The sequence below is a fragment of the Rhinichthys klamathensis genome, unplaced genomic scaffold (genome assembly GCF_029890125.1).
Source record: "Rhinichthys klamathensis goyatoka isolate OS25496 unplaced genomic scaffold, OSU_Roscu_1.1 h1tg000461l_1, whole genome shotgun sequence".
Classification (NCBI taxonomy): domain Eukaryota; kingdom Metazoa; phylum Chordata; class Actinopteri; order Cypriniformes; family Leuciscidae; genus Rhinichthys; species Rhinichthys klamathensis.
In genome coordinates, this window is record NW_026606950.1 from 1,102,108 (window position 1) to 1,125,806 (window position 23,699).

Consider the following 23,699-nt stretch of genomic DNA (forward strand, 5'->3'; position numbering starts at 1 on the left):
AGTGACATTGGGGATGGAGAAACCCACGCAAATTAACTTCTGTTAAACAGGCGTATGATAATTTGGGATAATGTGTAAGCTACATGGTTGCTTTTCTATCTATCTATCTATCTATCTATCTATCTATCTATCTATCTATCTATCTATCTATCTATCTATCTATCTATCTATCTATCTATCTATCTATATCTATCTATCGTAATAATGTATGATTTGCAAAAATGAGAACGGCTGCTTAGATGAGAGAATCAAAGTGTGTGCGCGTTGTGCACACGCTACATTCAGACTGATCTCATGAAATGGCGTATGTATGACACACCAATTCGTATTTCCATTTTTGGCGTGCTATCAACACGCATAATCGCTTTTCAGCGTGTTTATCAACGCCGTTGACTTAACATACATTACTATATATATAAATGTATGACCTACCCCAACCCCGTCCCTAAACCTACCCGTCACTGGGGTTACAGTAATACCATTTATGAGTCTTCCCCTACCAGTACCATCCTAGGAAAAAAAATATCGCTCCCCAGATGTAGATCTACATTTTGCTTCGTTTCGCTCTGACATTTAACGGCATAGACATACACGCAAAAGATGACGGTTCACGCGGATAGCTCAAAATGCGTATAGATAACACGCACGCCACTTGACTTGAAAGTAGCGTGTATTGATTATGGCCAAGCATGCGCCCTTAAAATAGCATAATGAACAACGCGCACCGCGCCACTGACTTTAGACTAGGTTTTTTCTGGTCAGTGGCGCATTTGTTTTATGGAACAGCAAAATAGCAAAAGGGATTGTTTGCGCCGAAACACGCCTCCTTTTTTGCGCTGAACCGCCCAGGGAGCGCAAGTTCATTTCCTAGTTTAGCGACGTGCTTCTGTGGAGGGAAAATCGCGTCGTCATCAAAGAGCGCTTGGGTTGAACTGGTTTCCCTCAGAGATGACTGCAGCTGGAGGACTGAGATGTAGAGATTCCGCTATCGCGTCTGTTGTAAAAGAAATCGACAGCGCATTCATTTTAAAAGACGAACAGAGAACTTCCTACGGGACTCGGCAAGAGTTTAATTTATCAGCTGGCTCCGATGGTCACTAAGAAGATCATGGGACGCAATGAAAGCTCTGTGGTCGGTGTGGTTTCTCATTTGGTCGCACTCATGGAGGACCAAGTAAAAGAAGCAACACTCATTATTTTACTACTTCTTCCAGCGTGCGTGTTGTTCAGTTCTGTTGACAACTATGTGTAGCTCAACATACGTCACTTACTGCGTTGCTCTGATTGGTTGTAGGTCTATCCAATTGAGTGCAGAGTTTTTTTTCCCCTGGTTCGGTTAAGACACGCCTCATAATCACAGCCCTATGGAGCAGCATCAGACTCACATCTGACTAGAATATGAGTATGATGAAGTCAGGCTAACAATGTACTACAAAGTAAAAAAAAAAAAAGGTACTTTTATTTTCATGTTGTATTTCAAAAGACATTTGCAGCTATTGAGCAGGGATACGGGTGAGGTTTGGGACAGGTTCGGTGGTATTGGTAAGGGGTGAGTGAAGGGTCAACAGTGTAGTTATAGATGTAAATAGAGAAATTAATTACAGCTGTAATTACAGGGATTTTTAAAATATAAGTACAATGTAAAAACATGGATGTACACCATAAATGCACTGCATTAAATTATTAATTTAAATATGAATTAAAACTAATGCTTATACAAATATAAAAACACAAATAAACAATAATAGTAATAATATAAATAAGAGTATAAAATATCATATACACTACCAGTCAAAAGTTTTGGATCAGTAAGATTTTAAAATGTTTTTAAAAGAAGTCTCTTCTGCTCACCATGGCTGCATTTATTTGATAAAAAAAAGTAATATTGTGAAATATTATTACAATTTAAAATAACTGTTGTGAATATATAGTAAAGTGTAATTCATTCCTGTGATCAAAGCTGTATTTTCATCATCATTACTCCAGTCTTCAGTGTCACATGATCCTTCAGAAATCACTTTAATGTCTCATTATAATGTTTCTCATTATTATCAATGTTGAAAACAGTTATTGCAGGATTCTTTGATGAATAGAAAGTTCAAAAGAACAGCATTTATCTGAAATAGAAAGCTTTCTACCTTCAAAAGTTTGGGTCAGTAAGAATTTTTTTGGGGAAAGAAATAGAAGAAATCAATACTTTTATTCATCAAGGATGAATTAAATTAATCAAAACTTACAGTAAAGACATTTATATATTACAAAATATACATTTTTTGTATTTAATTATGTATAATTATTTTTTGTTGTTGTATTTTTAATCAAATAAATGCAGCCTTGGTGAGCAGACAATTCTTCTTTTAAAAACATTACAAATAGGCCTATTACTGATCCAAAACCTTTGACTGGTAGTGTATATATTATTAATGATAAAAAAACCCCTGTTGGCTCACCATAGCTCCAAAAATAAAAATAAATAAAATATTTATGTCATGTTCTCACCACAGGTGATGTTTCGAGCAAGTGGCTCTTCATCAGGTAATGATAATTCATAAACAACAACAAAAAAAAGTTGATTAAAATAAGAAACACATAAAAAGGAAGAGTTCCCCATACCTGTCTCACAGATGTAGGTCACCAGCATCAGGACGAGTAGCGTTGGGATCAGCTGTCCGTGTGGCTCCATGTCTCATCTCAGCTCTGGCTTCAGAGTCCTGCAGCTTTAACCTGAGACTCAGCCCGTCCCACAGCAGAGGGGGGCGACCTTCAGCCCGGACACATGGCACTGGCCCAAAACCGAGATGGACTTTACATAAACCAGAGCGCAGTTTAGCCAACACTGGGCAAATACTGCACATCTTAAGATGCTATCAGGTAAACACTGGACACAGGGCAAGCAACACAAGAAGCTTCTCCTCAGACGTGTCACTCAATGTTACGCTACTTTACGCCAATTTTAGATGTGGTGATTTGGGGGACACATATATTACGATGACGTATAGATCATTATTTACTTAAATATAGGCTTAAAATGTCTCTGCCTATGCTTGTTTTTAAATAGTCCAATTTTTGTAATAGCCACTGGGCAAATATGGCAAATATGAATACAATAAAACCAGAGTGATATTAAGGCAATTTTTGAACTAAATTGTGGTGTATGTCGTTATATGTGTTTTATAATTTTGTGTTCCAATTATTATAACCTTTGGTCAAAATGTGATATTTGTGTATGCTAACTTTTACATTTTCGGTGTTTCATAGATCATTTTGTGTTTCATAATTGTTGTATTGTGTATATTATGCTGATAAGTCTGTAATAAAAGGATTCTTTGTGACAAATTACTCCATGACTACACGACATTCATTAAACTTTATCCTTTTCCTGGGCGATAATGTCATGGATTTTGCCTGTTTTTTACTGTTCACAATCCACGAGGGAAGAAACTATAAATTGGGATTATATTGCATAAAAAATTCAGAAAAAATCTTGTTCACTGATTATTCTCCTGATAATTAAAATGGTATTTTTGTCCTTCCGTACCGTTAATATAACAACTCATTAATACATCTATTGCAATCATCATATTAAATGCTGTGCTGAATTGCTGAATATTCTTCAAAAATGTAAGATTTTCTTTTTAGAAATTAATATTTTATTCAGCAAGTGTGCATTAAATCGACCAAAAGTGACAGTAAAGACATTTATATGGTTACAAAAATATATATTTCAAATAAATGCTGTTCTTTTGAATTTTCAATTCATCAAAGAATTCTACAAGAAAACCCACTGTTGTCAACATTGATAATCATAAATGTTTCTTGATCATCAAATCATCATATTAGAGTGATTTCTGAAGGATCATGTGACACTGAAGAGTAATGATGCTGCAAAATCAGCTTTGATCACAGGAATAAATTACATTTTAAAATAGAAAACAGTTATTAGAAATTGTAATGATATTTACGGCGTTCTTGCTCAAATAAACGCAGATTTGGTGAGCATAAGAGACTTTCAAAAGGATTCAAAAACCTCAAACTTTTGAGTGTAACTTTAAGGATTTGTGTGAACAAACTATCCTTCAAAAATAAACCTGAGAGATTCTCTGAAAGTGTGATAGCTTCTGTCACTCCTTTTTTACATGTAATCGCTAAATGTGCTTATCAATTGATGATCATTTTTGTAGCTTACATAGTGGATTCAGATCAGTTATTAATTTGGTTTAAACTGAAAATGAATCATATTAATGAATCATAGCAGATGCGTTGTGTTTCGTCGGCCTGGTTTGCATTTGCTCCCTCAAACACAGTTCATGTTCAGGCTGTTGTGTTCATGTAGTTTAGGTGTGCCATCGTTCAGTTCAGGTTCACAACTGCCTCGCGTCAAACAATTTAGCCCTTGTTTACTAGAGCACAACAAATCGGATCCTGAAGATTCTTAGGGATTAAACAGATTAGAGGTGGATAGCGTGTTTTTGTGGACAAAGGGTCTTGTGATTCGGGATATAGTGTTACCTGTCCCTCTAATTAAGAAGCTATCGAGAAGCTGGATGGAGGGCAAGATGGAGAATTTCCATCAGTGGAAAAAACCGAACTCCACCGAAGACCCATTAAAGTGAAACCGAGCATGATAACCCTGAACCGAGCCCTGTGACCTCCGGTAGCATCAAGACACTTCACTTTTACAGCAGCTAGTTCAAATTCACAACACACACACACACACACACACACACACACACACACACACACACACACACACACACACACACACACACACACACACACACACACACACACACACACACACACACACACACACACACACACACACACACACACGCACGCACGCACGCACGCGCACACACACACACACACACACACACACACACACACACACACACACACACACACACACACACACACACACACACACACACACACACACTGGATGCCTGGCCCTGCGGACACGGAGCTGGCATTATCTAAATAGAACAGAGTTGAACTTGATAGCTTATTGTTAACTTGTTGGTGCATGTAGATGGTTTTCTTTGCAAGTGTGTGTTTTGCAAAAAGCTGATCTTTTTTGTTGTTGTTGTTGGTGTTTGTTTGAATAAAAGAATACCAACGAATTATTTACAGTTTTTTCCAATCATTTTGTTACCATTTTCAGTACCTTGATGTCATTTTTCATGACACAAAACTCACAACCAACGATCAAAATGCACATTTTTCAAAACTCTAACCCTTCAATTGCTTGGGTACCACATAAAACTTAGATCATTTGTTCATTCAACAAAAATCCCCTGTTCAATATGACACAACTTACTGTAACATCACAGTACTACTATTTAAAAAGGCAATTCACACATTAGATTTCAAACGAGTGTCTATTCATTTCCTTACAATGATCGAACTATCAACTCATACAACTGCTCAAAATGATAAGTAACTGTTGCATTACTCTTACTGTAATGCATAGTTGTATGGAAACAGACACACAATCTTCCATGTTTACAGTAAATCATGACAGTTTCAAGATAACGAGATTCATTGTCACCAATTAGCGTGGAGCATGAACCAATTAGACTGCAATATCCATGGATGTAGCCTAATATTTTATTTGATTCCAATAAACCTGTGTTGTGATTGCACTGTAGTGTTTTGCATCACTATATTACACACTTTGTTCAGTGATTCCACTATGTGTGTATTCTCTCTACGACTGCAGTGCTTTTACAGAGATGTGTTTACTGTACATGTAGACCATAATGAAACCTGGATCACCTATTGTGTTCTACAATATTTAATGATTGTACGAACACTGACACAGTGAAACTATCGGTTGCTTGTGTGTGGGTGATCTATAGTTATGTTTCAATGGTACTTCACAGTAAATTTGTTTTTTGGACCATGATTGTGCAAGTGCAAGATTTCTTTAAAGATGTGAATGCACAATGCAATGTTTTGAACATTAGACAGCCTGAAGTGATAACCGCTTTGAGTTTTGTGTCTAGAGTTTTGAAAAATGACATCAAGGTTCTGAAAATAGTAACAAAGTGATTGTAAAAAAACTGTAATGTCAGGAAATAAGGGGCACAAAATCAAAATGTACATTTATTATTACTATATATTTTATTTATACAAAGCAAGTGTACCTTTTATTTGTTGTGTAAGTTCTCTGTTTATAACAATCAAAAGGTCATGGCTAAAGCTACAGAAAATATAGCCTACTTGTATATTTCCTTATGATTTTGACATAAGTAAATAAACACTGAATTGTACTCAAGTAACACATTGATTGTTGTATTATCCAATGGCTTTAGGGGCCAGAAAAGGCAGAAATTACATATTATTTCAATTTTACTTTAAAATCATCTAAAACAGAGAAAAAAATGTTAAATAAAAATAAGAAAATAAATGGTCTGAGAGTGAACACATAGCACATGTTTCAGCCATTAGTGCTTTGTGTTCATGTTTTTCATTTGTAAATGTTTGTTTAAACAATGAAGCAGCAAATCATTTGAAAGAAACTTCACTTTTTTCTGATATACGCAGACATATTAAGGAACATTTCATAATTAAGATTATGAACTAAATTCTGCGCAACATACATTGAACCACATTGACAGTCAGGCCGCCCATATACTGTTGCATTTCTTATACAAAGGCACTGGAAAAAGCACAAACTCTATTCACACAGGTTTACCTCTCTGTCGTGTTAGCTTCATGTAATCCTGCATCATTATTTTAGCCATCGTTGTAGTAATGATCAATGTTTACTGGTTATGTTCTTTTTTTTTTTCTCAGCTTAAATTCAAGAGTGATGAAGGCTGAAAACAATAGTAGTTGTTATATTTTCATTTAAAAGTGACAAGTGCTGATTGTTAAGTGTAAAATTAGGCGATGAACAAATATTTGGCAGTAATACTGATATGTTCGTCTAATTGTCGCCTTATAAATGTTCAGCCTTTCGGTTAGAGAGAAATAGACTGTTTATTCACTCTGAAACTACTCCTTGTACCTTGTTTTCACTTTTTTATCTAATGTGACAGAACCAGAACATAGCTGTCCATCCATGCATGCACACACACACACACACACACGCACGCACACACAAGCAGCCTGGACAGTTACTCTTTAACCCATCGTGTCCAATCCAGAGCAGAACAAACGACACACTCGTTCTCGTCTTGTCTCTTTAAACCTCTCGAGCATCAAGCTCTTCGTGAAGTGGAGATGTAGCAGAGGTTCTTTGGGTCCTGTCTTTATCTCCTGCTCCACAGAGTGCTGAAGGTGTTGTTGGTGTGAGACAGGCAGTAGAGAAGCTCAGTGTTTAGGTCTCTATGTTACTGCACAAACACACACATCTGGATCCAGTCTGTGTCCCTAGACCTCCTTCTCTCCAGAACTTGTAAAGGACGTTCGTCTCAGGTTCTCCTTAACTTTGATGAACTCCGGGGCGCTGCAGTTGCTGTCCTCCACACTTGCTTGCTCCTTCTCCAGCTAAAGCACAACACACACACACACACACATACATATATATATCTGTCAGATATTTAGCGCATATTTGGTTGGTGTTTTGCAGCTAAACGTGATATACATATAAAAGAGGGTTATAGATCTCTGATATACAAGAAGAGGATATTGAGCCGTATGAAATAATGTATGATTGCATGGACTCTACCTCCTCTAGCTTCTGCTGTCTCTTGAGAAGCTCCTGTTCCAGTGGAGAGATCTTCCTCCGGGCTTCCTCCTCCTGCTTTCTCTGTTTTATCATCTGCTCTCTCTTCCTTTGCTCCAACACACGCTGCAGTTCTGGCTTGCTCTCCACACTAATACCTCTGAGGAGTATCACATAAAATAGAAAAAAAAAAAAAGTGAACGGAACAGAATGAACAAGAAAAATAATTAATAGAACATAAAAGAATAGAGAGCACATTCGAAAAGAGAACAAAAAAGAGAAAAGAATACAATAGAAATCAGAGGAAATTAGATTAGATAAAATAAAATAATATTTGAAAATTAAAGTAAATCAAAATTAAAATAGAATAGAAAACAATAGAATAGAAAACAATAGACACAGTAGAATGTCAAAAACAAAGATTAGAATTCAACAAACAGAGGAAAGGAATAGAATATAATCGAAAACAATATACCACATTAAAATGTAAAAAAACAAATATTAGAATACAACAAACAGACGAAAGGAAAGGTAGGGAAAGAAATAGAATAGAATAGAATAGAATAGAATAGAAAGCAATATACCACATTAGAATGTAAAAACAAAGATTAGAATACAACAAACAGAGGAGAGGAAAGGAAAGGAATAGAATAGAAAACAATATACCACATTAGATTGTAAAAAACAAATATTAGAATACAACAAACAGATGAAAGGAAAGGAAGGGAAAGGAATATAATAGAATAAAATAGAATGCAATATACCAAAGTAGAATGTAAAAAAAAACAAAGATTAGAATACAACAAACAGAGCAAAGGAAAGGAAAGTAATAGAATAGAATAGAATAGAATATACCACAGTAGAATGTAAACAACAAAGATTAGAATACAGCAAACAGTGCAAAGGAAAGGAAAGGAAAGGAATAGAATAGAATAGAATAGAATAGAATAGAATAGAATAGAATAGAATATACCACAGTAGAATGTAAAAACAAAGATTAGAATACAACAAACAGACGAAAGGAAAGGAAGGGAAAGGAATAGAATAGAATAGAATAGAAAGCACAGTAGAATGTAAAAAAACAAAGATTAGAATACAACAAACAGAGCAAAGGAAAGGAAAGGAAAGGAATAGAATAGAATAGAAAGCAATATACCACATTAGTGTTGTAATGTCAGTCTGTGTTCCCCTGTCATTTCTTGTTTTAGCAGTTCCCCACTATGTCTATTAGTCTTCCCAGGTGTCCCCGGTTAACCACGCCCCCTTGTTATCTTGTTCAGCTCGTTTGCCCTTGTATTTAAGCCCTGTGTTTCAGTCCAGTCTTTGTGAGTTCTTGTATTGTTACTGTTAATGTTGGATGCCCTGTTCCTGTTCTGAGTCTTTGTGAAGTTTTCAGTTTATTTAATAAAGTGTACTGCATGTGGATCCTGCTTCCTCCGTGCTTCAACCACCATCGTAACAATTAGAATGTAAAAAAAACAAAGATTAGAATACAACAAACAGAGCAAAGGAAAGGAAAGGAATAGAATAGAATAGAATAGAATAGAAAGCAATATACCACAGTAGAATGTAAACAACACAGATTAGAATACAGCAAACAGTGCAAAGGAAAGGAAAGGAATAGAATAGAATAGAATAGAATAGAATAGAATAGAATAGAATAGAAAGCAATATACCACAGTATAATGTAAACAACACAGATTAGAATACAGCAAACAGTGCAAAGGAAAGGAAAGGAATAGAATAGAATAGAATAGAATAGAATAGAATATACCACAGTAGAATGTAAAAACAAAGATTAGAATACAACAAACAGACGAAAGGAAAGGAAGGGAAAGGAATAGAATAGAATAGAATAGAATAGAAAGCACAGTAGAATGTAAAAAAACAAAGATTAGAATACAACAAACAGAGCAAAGGAAAGGAAAGGAATAGAATAGAATAGAATAGAAAGCAATATACCACAGTATAATGTAAAAAACAAAGATTAGAATACAGCAAACAGAGCAAAGGAAAGGAATAGAATAGAATAGAATAGAATAGAATATACCACATTAGAATGTAAAAACAAAGATTAGAATACAACAAACAGAGGAGAGGAAAGGAAAGGAGTAGAATAGAATAGAATAGAAAACAATATACCACATTAGAATCTAAAAAAACAAATATTAGAACACAACAAACAGAGCAAAGGAAAGGAAAGGAATAGAATAGAATAGAATAGAATAGAAAGCAATATACCACAGTATAATGTAAACAACACAGATTAGAATACAGCAAACAGTGCAAAGGAAAGGAAAGGAATAGAATAGAATAGAATAGAATATACCACAGTAGAATGTAAAAACAAAGATTAGAATACAACAAACAGACGAAAGGAAAGGAAGGGAAAGGAATAGAATAGAATAGAATAGAAAGCACAGTAGAATGTAAAAAAACAAAGATTAGAATACAACAAACAGAGCAAAGGAAAGGAAAGGAAAGGAATAGAATAGAATAGAAAGCAATATACCACATTAGTGTTGTAATGTCAGTCTGTGTTCCCCTGTCATTTCTTGTTTTAGCAGTTCCCCACTATGTCTATTAGTCTTCCCAGGTGTCCCCGGTTAACCACGCCCCCTTGTTATCTTGTTCAGCTCGTTTGCCCTTGTATTTAAGCCCTGTGTTTCAGTCCAGTCTTTGTGAGTTCTTGTATTGTTACTGTTAATGTTGGATGCCCTGTTCCTGTTCTGAGTCTTTGTGAAGTTTTCAGTTTATTTAATAAAGTGTACTGCATGTGGATCCTGCTTCCTCCGTGCTTCAACCACCATCGTAACAATTAGAATGTAAAAAAAACAAAGATTAGAATACAACAAACAGAGCAAAGGAAAGGAAAGGAATAGAATAGAATAGAATAGAATAGAAAGCAATATACCACAGTAGAATGTAAACAACACAGATTAGAATACAGCAAACAGTGCAAAGGAAAGGAAAGGAATAGAATAGAATAGAATAGAATAGAATAGAATAGAATAGAAAGCAATATACCACAGTATAATGTAAACAACACAGATTAGAATACAGCAAACAGTGCAAAGGAAAGGAAAGGAATAGAATAGAATAGAATAGAATAGAATATACCACAGTAGAATGTAAAAACAAAGATTAGAATACAACAAACAGACGAAAGGAAAGGAAGGGAAAGGAATAGAATAGAATAGAATAGAATAGAATAGAAAGCACAGTAGAATGTAAAAAAACAAAGATTAGAATACAACAAACAGAGCAAAGGAAAGGAAAGGAATAGAATAGAATAGAATAGAAAGCAATATACCACAGTATAATGTAAAAAACAAAGATTAGAATACAGCAAACAGAGCAAAGGAAAGGAATAGAATAGAATAGAATAGAATAGAATAGAATAGAATATACCACATTAGAATGTAAAAACAAAGATTAGAATACAACAAACAGAGGAGAGGAAAGGAAAGGAGTAGAATAGAATAGAATAGAAAACAATATACCACATTAGAATCTAAAAAAACAAATATTAGAACACAACAAACAGAGCAAAGGAAAGGAAAGGAATAGAATAGAATAGAATAGAATAGAATAGAAAGCAATATACCACAGTATAATGTAAACAACACAGATTAGAATACAGCAAACAGTGCAAAGGAAAGGAAAGGAATAGAATAGAATAGAATAGAATAGAATATACCACAGTAGAATGTAAAAACAAAGATTAGAATACAACAAACAGACGAAAGGAAAGGAAGGGAAAGGAATAGAATAGAATAGAATAGAATAGAAAGCACAGTAGAATGTAAAAAAACAAAGATTAGAATACAACAAACAGAGCAAAGGAAAGGAAAGGAATAGAATAGAATAGAATAGAAAGCAATATACCACAGTATAATGTAAAAAACAAAGATTAGAATACAGCAAACAGAGCAAAGGAAAGGAATAGAATAGAATAGAATAGAATATACCACATTAGAATGTAAAAACAAAGATTAGAATACAACAAACAGAGGAGAGGAAAGGAAAGGAGTAGAATAGAATAGAATAGAATAGAAAACAATATACCACATTAGAATCTAAAAAAACAAATATTAGAACACAACAAACAGACGAAAGGAAAGGAAAGGAAGGGAAAGGAATAGAATAGAATAGAATAGAATAGAATAGAAAGCACAGTAGAATGTAAAAAAAAAGATTAGAATACAACAAACATAGCAAAGGAAAGGAAATGAATAGAATAGAATAGAACAGAATAGAAAACAATATACCACAGTAGAATGTAAAAACAAAGATTAGAATACAACAAACAGAGCAAAGGAAAGGAAATTAATAGAATAGAATATAAAGCAATATACCACAGTAGAATGTAAAAAACAAAGATTAGAATACAGCAAACAGAGCAAAGGAAAGGAATAGAATAGATTAGAATAGAATAGAATAGAAAGCAATATACCACATTAGAATGTAAAAAAAACAAAGATTAGAATACAACAAACAGAGCAAAGGAAAGGAAAGGTATAGAATAGAATAGAATAGAATAGAAAGCAATATACCACAGTAGAATGTAAAAAAAAACAAAGATTAGAATACAACAAACAGACAAAAGGAAAGGAATAGAATAGAAAGCAATAGAAAACAGCAACTAAAAATAAGCATCAAATATCACAATAAAAATATAGCAAATACATGCATGGTAAAAACAACAACAAAGAATAGAAGAGCGAACAGAATAAGAAAGAATAGAGAAGAAAACGAATAGAAACAGAATAGAAAAAGGTAGGAAAAAACGAGAATGGAATAGAATAGAAAACACATCATACGCTTATGCAGTCCATATGTAATCCAGCAGGTGGCAGTATTGTCCTGTTAGTGTCACTAATCAGATAAGTGTGCTTTGTAAAACTTGTTTGCTTTTTTATTTAATAAAAGAAAAGGTGTGAATGTACAAAAAATGTATTATGCAAATCTGTTATAATGTGGCCTGTGGAAATATGTAGAGCTGTTTGACTGCGAACCGTGGCAGAATAGCAGATGAATACCCATTAGTTTCCTGCTGTTCTACACTTCATGTTGCCAGTGTTGTGACGTTCCATCTCAGTCATAGGAAAGGCTGATGATACCATTACAGTGGGCTCATTCTGACAGACCTGACATCAGAATGGTGTGCTTGTTTGTGCAGCTTGGCTGAATATATATGATTCTTCCATCAATTCTGACCAATGCTGCCTAAGCTCTCACAACCGTTTCTTCAAGGTGCCAAGCTGCTGTTAACACACATGATAATTATTAACTTTAGTGCCAGGATAGACATATGCACACCCACACTCACACTCGCACGAACAGACAGACTGATAATTAAATTACGTGTGAACTTGTTCTCTCCACAGGGAGGTGGCGCCACGGGTGCTGAGAGGAGGGGAAGAAAGTGTGTGTGTGTGTGTGTGTGTGTGTGTGGAGTTCAGCAGATGTGGGAGTTCCAATTAGCATCCCTGTTAATTTAGATGGTGTCCTTCAAGCCGAAGAGACAGCCAGACAACAACAAATAAACACAAGGGACATTTAATGAAGAGAACAAGAGAAAGCTCCTGAAAGCTCCTCATAATGAAGCCACGCTGCTCTTTAGCCCTATCTCAGCTCTCGGCTATGAATACTCACTTGCTGAACCTTTGCTTGGGTCGTTGGCATCGACCTGTTCCTGAAATGATCCATAGATGGTGTCTTTTTTCCTATCGTGACTAACAGTGACATACGAGCCAAATCTGTCTCTCCCCTTTTAGTGCCTTCTTTTAGCATCACTTCTCCTGACTGATTTCTTTCAGTGTTTAGTTTAACTCATCGTAAAAAGGCTTATCTAGAGAAGGCTTGAGAAAAGAGGACCTATTTCCTCTGCCACCCTTGCGCTCACTGTGCCACCTTTGATGCCCACTGTTATCTGTGTGGATGTGAGATCCCCATCCCTTTCTCTCTCTCTTTTCATGTCCTCTACAGATTGACCGTCTTCTGCAGGGTCTCTCAGCACCAAAGAGGCAAAAGTGCCAACAGTAGCTAAAAGATACTTGCTTAATGGCCGACACGGCACTGTGCCAGAAAGCTCTCTGTGGCTTAAAGTGTTTGGTAGTGGAACAGAGTGCACACACTAATGAATGTACCCACACAAACAGTGACTTTTTCTCTGTAATGAAAGCCTCTAATAAATCGGCCATCCATTCATGCTGTCTGCAACTCTATTAGTCTTAGCACATGAGATAGCTGGATTAGTACTGGGACTACATGTTGGTCAAAGTCAACGGTGTCCAATCCTGCTCCTGAGGGCCACCTTCCTGAGAAGTTTAGCTCCGCCAGTTATTAAAGTGTTGGGGAAGCTATTTTAAAACGATAGCCTGAAAAGCTAATTGAAAATAGCTAAACTACCTCAGTGATTCAACCTGCTGCACAGACTACAACTCCTCCTTTAACAATGGAAAATTTTGAATGTTATCAATCCACAATCTGACTTGTGATGAGGTTTGGAATCATAAATCACGCTGTGTTAATTTAATTTAATTTATTTCCAGATTCAATCATAGGCTCGTTCTTACGTACTAGAGCTCGTGCGCACATACAGTGCTTTAAATCTCTTGACAAACTAAAAGACCTAAATGACATTTGTATGTATTCATTATAAATAAAAGATACAGATTGTACTGAATGTCAGCTTGCTTATTTTGCCCAAGATAAGTATTTATTAAGTCCAGACGTCACGAAAACAAGAAATTATGCTTATAACCACAGGTCGGGAGCTGTCGTTTAACCACACAACTTTGCGATGGTGTTTGCGACTGTTCGTTGGAACTATGGTTTCGGGAAACACAGACTCAAATGGCACACTTCATGTGCACTTGCATCCTTGCATACAATGGCATGTGTGTTAAGTCCACAAGACCGTAGGACAGGGCTAGAGGGACAGGACCTGGAGCAGTGTTGGGAAGGTTCACTTTCTACATGAACTAGTTCAAAGTTCAGTTCACAAATTTTAAAATGAACTAGTTCAGTTCATAGTTCATACATTTTCCCTTGCTATTTTTTTTTTAAATTATTGCCACAGCCCATATACAACCACAGACAGCAATTATTTTATCGGCGGGCAAAGTTTGCACAAATGTAAGATTTTTGCACATCCTCGCCGACCTTGTCATAAAACTCGTTTAAATGATCATACGACGACGCCTCCTCGATGCTTTGTCGACTACATGCTGCTTTTTGTTTTGATGACGCGTGCGGCGGAGCGACACTGGTGGCTGGTGTTGCCAGATTGGGTGTTTTTTTCGTTACATATTAAGGCCTGTCTACAGTGTGTTTTAGCCGAGTTTTCTCCTGGAAGGCTCTATAGAAATCTGGCACCCTATTGAACAAAGTTAAACTGAGAGAGCGTTCACAGGCACCAGAATGAACGTTCAAGTAACGTTCATCAGGCAGTAAAACAGTACGTTCAGTTTACGTTCGCCCATAATATGAACGAGTTCATGAACTATCGTTCAATGAACGGACACGTTCAGGCTAGAGGTCTTCTCGGGTCCTAAAAACTGTACCCGACCCGAATCGACCCGAATCACTACTTACCCGAACCCGACGTGCATAAATAATTTTTTTTAAAGAATACCCCGACCCGAGACAGACCCGATAAAATTAGACCCGAGTCCGACCCGACCTGACGCCATTTCCTTTAGAACCCGACTGGACCCGAACGTAAACTGCATTTGCATTGTGCACAGCCTGCAGCCCTGCGTTTCTCAAAAATGCACTTAACATAGACGCGCAAGTGTAAGCGCGGTGAAGTGCTAAAATGTCAATCACACATCATAACCCATTACGTCCTATAACATTTGGCATAATGTTATTTACCGGACCATACGATGATTAGAACCACCATTCGTTTTCCCTCCATGCTTTTCTGACAGTGGCGCGTATTTTTAAAATTGATTGACAGGCCTGGCTAAACGACAATTCAAATACTTGCATTTAGTCAAACATCCATCCACATGATGGCGCACTAGTTCTTCTTGGCAAAGGGAGGGGTTGGTTTATGTGGAGCGAGCAACTGAGTAAATAAATGCGGAGTCAACCGTGCTTTATGCTTATAGCCCATTTGTAGAAGCGTGGATTCCCTCTCTCACTTAGAAAAAGTGAGAGAACGGTGTCATAGAGTTGTTTTAAATACTGCAATTTTGTTAAATGCCCAACATAGTTTAAAAGAATTCGGGTCTTCTCGGGTACATTTGGAAAAGGCATATTTATTTTAAATTACCCGAGACCCAAAGCCACTAATACCGAACCCGACCCGTGTCCGAGACACTCGTCGGAGTTTCGGACCCGAACCCGCTTGGGTCTCGGGTCGGACCTCGGGTTTTCGGATCCAAGTGTACCCGTGAAGACCTCTAGTTCAGGCACAACACTGTTTGGAGGGTTTAGTTTCAACCCTAATTAAACGCATCAGAACCAGCTAATCAACATCTTTAGGATTACTTGATCATTGTCAAGTGTGTTCGGTTTAGGATTGAACTCTGCAGGTCGTGGCTCTTTAGCAACGGAAACTGAAAAGCCCTGAAACACCCCGTTTATCATTCTAGGTTTCAGAAGGGTGCTCACGAGCGTCCCCTTTGCAGTTGCTATCTGCCCTTAATCCACACGAGCTCCGCAGCAGACTTCTACCCTACAGTTAAAGCAGCTTTATGTCATGGAAATATAGACTCAGAAGAAGACCATGAGAGCTTAGGGTGCTGTTTGGGACAGGAACTCTGTGATTTAGCTAATCTATGTGCATGGAAATGACCAGTGGGAAAATTTAGCCAGGAAGCAGATCAAAAAACAACCTACAAATTGACAGGATCATTATTTAAGCCAAAGGACAGTGCATTTTCACAATAGTTGCCCGGTTTCACAGACAAGGCTTAAATCTAGTCCCAGACTAAAATGTACCAGTAATGCTTTTTCTAAGGCACGTTTATACAAGCTACTTAAATGTCCTAATTTATCTAAGGCCTTAATCCTGGGTTAATTTAAAACCTGTCTGTGAAACCGGGCCATGGTACCCCCTTCACTATGAGGTCTCCCATCCATGAAATGCCCAGGCTGAATCCTGCTTATCTTCAGTTGGAAACCAGCTGAGAACTGCACGAGGATATGCCACATTCAAGCCAACCTGGAAAGTTCCTACATGTACATATGATTTTTATAACTATAACATGGCAGGCATTCAGGTGATTTTGGTCAATTGATAAAATGGATTTGTAAATGATGATGAAAATAAGAACAACAAGATGGTTTTACTTTATTTTGATGGTCCCTTTAACACATTTTGTTGACTATAAGTAACGTTGCACCTACTAACTCTCATTAGAGTATTAGTAGAGTAGTACCTTAAAACTTCAAATAGTAGCCCGGGCTTTTATTTTCCCAAATCGTCGAACTGCACCGGCTTGTATTTGAGACAGGCGTCTATATGAGACAGGCCTTTATAATTTAGTGTTGAGATGTTGTTCATTGAGTGTATAGGCCTAGAGTCTCTAATCTCTAAAAATCTCCAAATGCTCCACGTGAAACTGCGGTCTTCCAACCTTTTACTATCGCGTCAATTGATTTTGATGTCAAGCGCAGCAGTCATTCTATTCTACATCACTCATCGATCAAAAAAGGCTTTGGAGGGACAAAAAATTTGCTTTGGCGGCCGCCAAAAAGCGGACGATGATCTGACGGTCTTAGAAGATTAAATACAACCTGAAACTAAAAAACAGACCCGGCCTCTATTTGAGGCCGGCCTTTATTTACCCAAACCTGCAGCCACACCAGGCGTGTAAAAGAGACAGACGTCTATTTGGGACTCGGCTATTATTTGAAGTTTTATGGTATACGCTGATTTCACGCAGCCGCCATTTTGAAATGTCGGAAGTGTCGCCTTTAATCATAGGAGAGTCGCGAATGCGATGGCGTATCGTTGTGTTTAATGTAGAAATTAGTTATTCTAAAAATGTACATACATTTCTTTCATACTTTAGACCAGTGGTTCTCAATCTTGGTCCTAGGGAGCCACTGCTCTGCACATTTTATATGTCTCCTTTATCTGACACACCCACTTCAGTTAATAAAGCTCTTTCCTAACGAGCTGATGATCTGAATCAGGTGTGTTAAATGAGGGAGACATACAAACTGTGCAGAGCAGTGGCTCCCTATAGGACCAGAATTGAGAACCACTGCTTTAGACTATATATAGTGAAATTCATTTATAAATAAAATTGTTTTTTTTTTATATATAATTCAGAACGTAAAAAAAAGAAGCAGGAACGAACTATATACATATCCTATATTGGATATTAACATCCAATAGTGTAAATCGCGGCAGCAGCTTCAGGTTGGTAGTCCAAGGCATTGTTGTCTATCTGTACTTCCGGGGTTCTTCCCACCGGAGCCTCGCTTTCGATTTCAAAATGGCGGCTGCGTAAAATCAGCGTATTAGTGGACTGGTAGGGTTAGTAAGTTAACATGTAGTTGCAAAGTTACTTATAGTCAGTAGAATGCCTGTTGGAGGAACATCACAATAAAGAGTTAGCAGATATTAACAGTCTGTTAATACATATAAAGTTTTACCAAAAATATTCATATTAGATGTTTAATTAATGCTTTATATCTGTAGTTGATCATTTTGGTATTGTCACAGAGAATGATGGGAAATTGTATTTACTCAAATTTGTTTCCTCATAAACCAGCTGAATGAGCTCTGGCTAGCTATAAAACTGGGCTACAAACAAAATGGCCACATCAACATTATAATTAGAATACATTATGATAAATCAAACAAATTGTTATTCTTTGTTTGTTTTCATTGTTATCAACTTGCAAATACAATCATTCCAACATGATTTGAATGCACCAATAGCTGCAAGCAAAAAAAAGTATTTATAGCTACACTACAAGAATGCAATCAGAATGCATTTGCCCAATTCAGAATGTGATGTTTAATCGCAGTACAAATTAGCGAAGCTACTTTTAGGCTACATACTGCCATGCACTTAATACTTGCATGGATGACCAAAATCTGTGTACAGAACAAGATTATGAAGAGGAGTGACAACCACAATATGTACGTGGACTTAGTTAATTACTCTCCAACATTGTTGTGCACTACAGACCTGTTTCTGCCTAAAATCTCACAGCTGAAAATGACAACGCACTCAAGAGCACTCTATGTTCTTGGGTTTGCTGTGTCACAGGATCGCGGCATAAACAGCAAAGCTCTATCGTTGGCCACTTTAGATAAGTGCTCATTTCCCCTGTGTGAAAACACAATGCAGGACCCTCGTGAGATGTGAACACTATATCTCTTAATTGGCTGAGCCTTGCGTTCTTTAAATCTTAAACCTCCTCTAAAGTGTCTAGGAGAGAGGGGGAAGGATAAAGGGGCTCTGTTGCCACTCCTGAGGGCTTTAGACCCCTCTGCTAAGACAGAGGGAGTGTGTTCATCTTTACCACATTTACTGGTATTATAGAAGTGGGGGGTGACATTACTAAGCAATGCTAATCAAAGTGCTAGCACAGACTGAAGACCAAAAAGACCCTCTGTTTCAGTACTTGGAGAATTGTATTTTTTGGTTACTGATTTATTGTTGCAGAAAACAACAAAAAGTAATGAAATTATTAAGTCAGTTTCACTTTATTTTGATGGTCCCTTTAACACATTCTGTTGACTATAAGTAACGTTGCACCTATAGCACATGTCTACTAACTCTTATTAGTAGAGTATTAGTGGACTGGTAGGGTTAGGGTTAGAATAAGTTGACGTGTATTTGCAAAGTTACTTATAGTCAGTAGGGGGGCCATAACAATAAAGAGTTGGCAAATATTAAGCAGACAGTCTACTAATACTCAAATGAGAGTTATGCCGCGTTCCAGGCAACCTGTAACCCGTGTTTTTCCAACCTTATACCCGTGAAAGTGCACTGGAACGGCAGTCAAACCCGTGACTTCCCACCCGTGAACTCGTACTAGATCGATGTACTCCCAGTTACGGGTTCTGACGTCACATAGCCCGCAAAACCATACAAAACAACAATGGCAGCCCCTACGGATGCAGTGTTTCTGCAGGCGGTACACAGTGAGAATACACTTTAGGACAATATAACGTTGCAGTCAAATTAATAATAATATAATAATAATGATAATAATACACACAAGATTATGTATTACAATGTTATGTGTCTGAAAAAATAAGTATACATATTGCGCTCAGGTAGTTTGGCGTGACTGGCCTGGAATGCTACAAAGTCGTGAGTCGTGGTTTGAAGTCGTGATTTACGTGCTCAAAAACCTGCCTGGAACGCAGCATTAGTTGACATGTAGTTGCAAAGTTACTTATAGTCAGTAGGGGGGCCATAACAATAAAGAGTTGGCAAATATTAAGCAGACAGTCTACTAATACTCTAATGAGAGTTAGTTGACATGTAGTTGCAAAGTTATAGTCAACAGAATGTTCAAAAGGGACCATCAAAATAAAGTGTTACCATTAAGTCATATGGGTCATAGGGTTGTTCAAAATAACAAAACATTTTCACAATATCAACTAAAACCTGTCCAGATGTGCTGAGAAAGTAAGTAGCCAACTAGTGACCATCATACCAGTACATGTTTGTCCTGTCCAAAAACACAGTCCCTAAGCATTTCCTTCACTGCAAATTAACAAGCCGTAAAATCAGAGGGAAAAAAGGTTGATACTACTGTTGTTTAAATCTCTAAACCTTAACCCTAACCCTAACTTATATGTCCTGATTGGTTGTTCCAGGATCAACATCTCCTAATCTCCAGCTCTGGTTGAACTGTAAGCTATGTGACTTATGCGTTTACCTGTAAGTTGTCAAATAGCAGACATTTTTATCCAAAGCGACTTACAAAACATGTATTACAGACTGCAACCTAGAGTTAAATATCTAGCTCAGGAGCACAGAGTTGATAACTCATGTCTCGCATTTGGTTGGGATCAAACTAACGGACTTCTGATTATCTGTCATAAGCTAGTTGTAACTAACATGTTTTAAAAGTTTCCAAACATGCTAGCGTGACATAACTTGTTTATTTATTTACTTACGTATTTACTAGTTGCCATATCAACACTATATAGAGTGAAAAAATTCAAGAATTTTTGAAATATATCACTGAACATTTATTTAACCATAGCAAAAGTACATTTCTTTCTGAAGTTAATTTTTCATCTTAGTTTTTAGTGTTAATTTAAAATAAAACAAATCTGCTATTATTTTAAACTGTGCCATTCCATGAATTTAGAGATGTAACATGTAACTATGAATGTGGCCGTTGTCCCTGAGGGGCTGCCGCTTTACTTCCGTTTTGTTGTTTGTTTTATTATTAAAGCTATGTTAAATGATCACCAGTTCCTGCCTCCGTCTTTCCTGAGCTTTTAACTTTGTTACATTGTTAACACAGACAACACCATTGTGTAGGCCCAGATCCGGCCCACATCTGGTACATGCTACATCACCTACTGTATACCCCCAGAAACATCTGTTTCCTCATGCTGTTTTTGAGTATAACTTGTCATTTAGCAGATGAGTGTGAATGTACTGTACACTAGTGATGTATGTCTCGAGACCACTTTTACATGGTCTCGGTCTTGACGGTCTTTGGTCTTGGTCTTGTCTTGGTCTCGGACCTCTCGGTCTTGTCTAGGGGTGTACTCACACTAGGCACGGTTGCCATGAACCGGGCCTGAGTACGATTGTCCCCCCTCCCCACTCCCCCTCTGGCCTGCACTCACATAGGGTTTCAGCATTCGTGCCGGAGCACGCTTACGTCATTATGGTGCGTGCGACGGTTTCAGGATAAACAAGAAGAGCGGCGCTCTCTGAACACAATGGAGTCCATCGCTCTGTTTTCTTTGTGGATAATTTTGTGTCGTTTGGTCCACGGTGGTCCACAGCCCTCTCACAGCCTGTTGTTAAACAGATGCGTCGCTTTAGTGGCGCGAAAATTTTCACGTAATCGTGCTGCTCGTATGAGGAGGTTTGCAAGGTACCAGCTGAAGTGCAGCAAGGACTTTGCAGCTTTGATTACGGACTGTGTTGGTTTTTGGAGCGTCGCAAAACCATGACGCCACGCGTCCTGTTCCGTGCTCCAGCACGGTTAGCGCTCACACTGCATGCGAACCGCGCCCGAGTCCAACCGAACCGTGCTCTGGCCCACCTCTTCCAAGCGGGCCAGGGCCGGCTAATCGAGCCGCGCCTGGGCACGGTTCGGAGCACTCACACTAGTCAAACGAACCGCGCTTTGGTGGTCAAACGCACTCGGGCACAGTTCAAACTGGCTAGTGTGAGTACACCCTAGGTCTCGTTGTCTCAGACCAACATAGTGGTCGGGGGATTTAGCAATATCAACATCCACGACGATATCCGCAACGAATTTAAAGTGCGCGTCCGAGTGAAGACAGTGCGGTGCGCGAGCCGTATCCGCGCCACTGATCGCAGCGGCAATGAGCACTTTGATCACTTGATTTAAAAACACATATCATGTACAGTTTTTGATGTATTAATATTTAGTAAAACACATATCAGTGACATGATTGGTTTTAACTTCATTCAGGAGATTTTGGGTAACTGCACAACTGACAGATGACTTTGAGCGCACCGCCAACGGTGTGTGTGTGTAACCATAGCGACAAAACAACCAACTTTCGGATCCTGGATTTTAGCTTATAATTTCGTTTTAAAAAATATATTTATGTATTTAAAAGTTGCAGAATGGATTCATTTGGAGACTTCGAAATCGGCAGAGATAGGCAGGCAATGCAAAACAAAATCTTACAAGTTATTGCTTAGCTTCAACAACACTAGTCCCAACCACACTAGAGAAAAAACACTAGTTTTTTCCCCCCTCCGGTCTCGGTCTTGGTCTCGACTGGGTCTCGGTCTTGGTCTTGTCTTGGTCTCGATACCCTCTGGTCTTGGTAGTGTCTTGGTCTCGGTTTAGGCAGTCTTGACTACAAGTCTACTGTACACTGTGTATTCTCATACCGTTTTTGGTTCATAAGCAACTCCCGATGAAGCTCCTGGTGGCTTTTAGAGGCTTTCACAGGATTAATCAGCTTTTTGGGTTTGATGAGATCATCATCCGCTGTCATGTAATCAGGCTGAGGAGTGTAACTGGCCAATGGGGGGATCTCGCGATGAGGGTAACCAAATGGATCCCTCTCCGGGGTTCTCGGCTGATGAGGCTGTTCCCATTGAATATCGGCATACGCTGAGGCTGAGAACAGAGAGAAAACAATGTGAGAGGAAGGATTTTATTGAAAGGAAGTAACGTTTCCCTTCCTGACTTCTTTTAACTGCGGGGCAGAGATTGACGCAAAAGAAGAACATAAGAAACAGCGGTAAGTGGGGTGGTGGAGCATAAACAACCCACATCAGAGAGCCAGCATTTACATACACTACTACATACACTACTTGTCTCTGCTCCAGTTTAAATGATTCCATGTGAGCCGAAGCAGGTTTCCTGAAAGTAGCAGGTGGACATTCAGAGTGTTTACGTTCCTCTGGGTTTGGGAGGAAATTCCTTACCTTCATTTCCTCCAGCTATTTGGAGAATTTTTACACCACCAGACCTCTTACACACCATCACACACAGACGAAGCACTGATGCGAATGATCTTTTCTACCTATACCTGACCCCAAAGATAATCTTTTTTGCACTTGTGTTCTTGTTCCCCTGAAATTGACTAAATATCACACTCTGGCACATTTCCCCCCCCCCAAAAAATCAAACGAGAGAAAGAAAAAGAAAGACAATTCAGTGTAGTATGTTTAGAAAAGTAGGAGGTTATTAAATAGTACTGGTTCAGACAAGTTTGTAATTCTTCATCACCACTAAAGAACAAACTTGTACCCAGATCCATAATGCAAGCCAGCTCAACTGCATAAAGACACTCCTCTCAGGATAGGACAGATTAAAAGTGCAGTGATCCGTGCTAAAGTGACAGCGGATCAGG

The 23,699-nt window shown here is 37.9% G+C and overlaps 1 protein-coding gene across 2 annotated transcripts in view; it reads right to left on the reverse strand.

Moving 5' to 3' along the window:
* Nucleotides 1-7,216: 7,216 nt before the first annotated feature.
* Nucleotides 7,217-23,699, reverse strand: part of si:ch211-236d3.4 (protein FAM107B) — an 88,207-nt gene continuing 71,724 nt past the window's right edge. For both annotated transcript variants that reach the window (XM_056236668.1, XM_056236669.1), the window contains 3 exons: nucleotides 22,729-22,960; nucleotides 7,679-7,835; nucleotides 7,217-7,497 (listed from right to left, as the gene is read on the reverse strand). In XM_056236668.1, coding sequence (XP_056092643.1) covers nucleotides 7,381-7,497; nucleotides 7,679-7,835; nucleotides 22,729-22,960 — 506 coding nt within the window. In that variant the 3' untranslated portion in view covers nucleotides 7,217-7,380. The remainder of the gene's footprint in view (nucleotides 7,498-7,678; nucleotides 7,836-22,728; nucleotides 22,961-23,699) is intronic.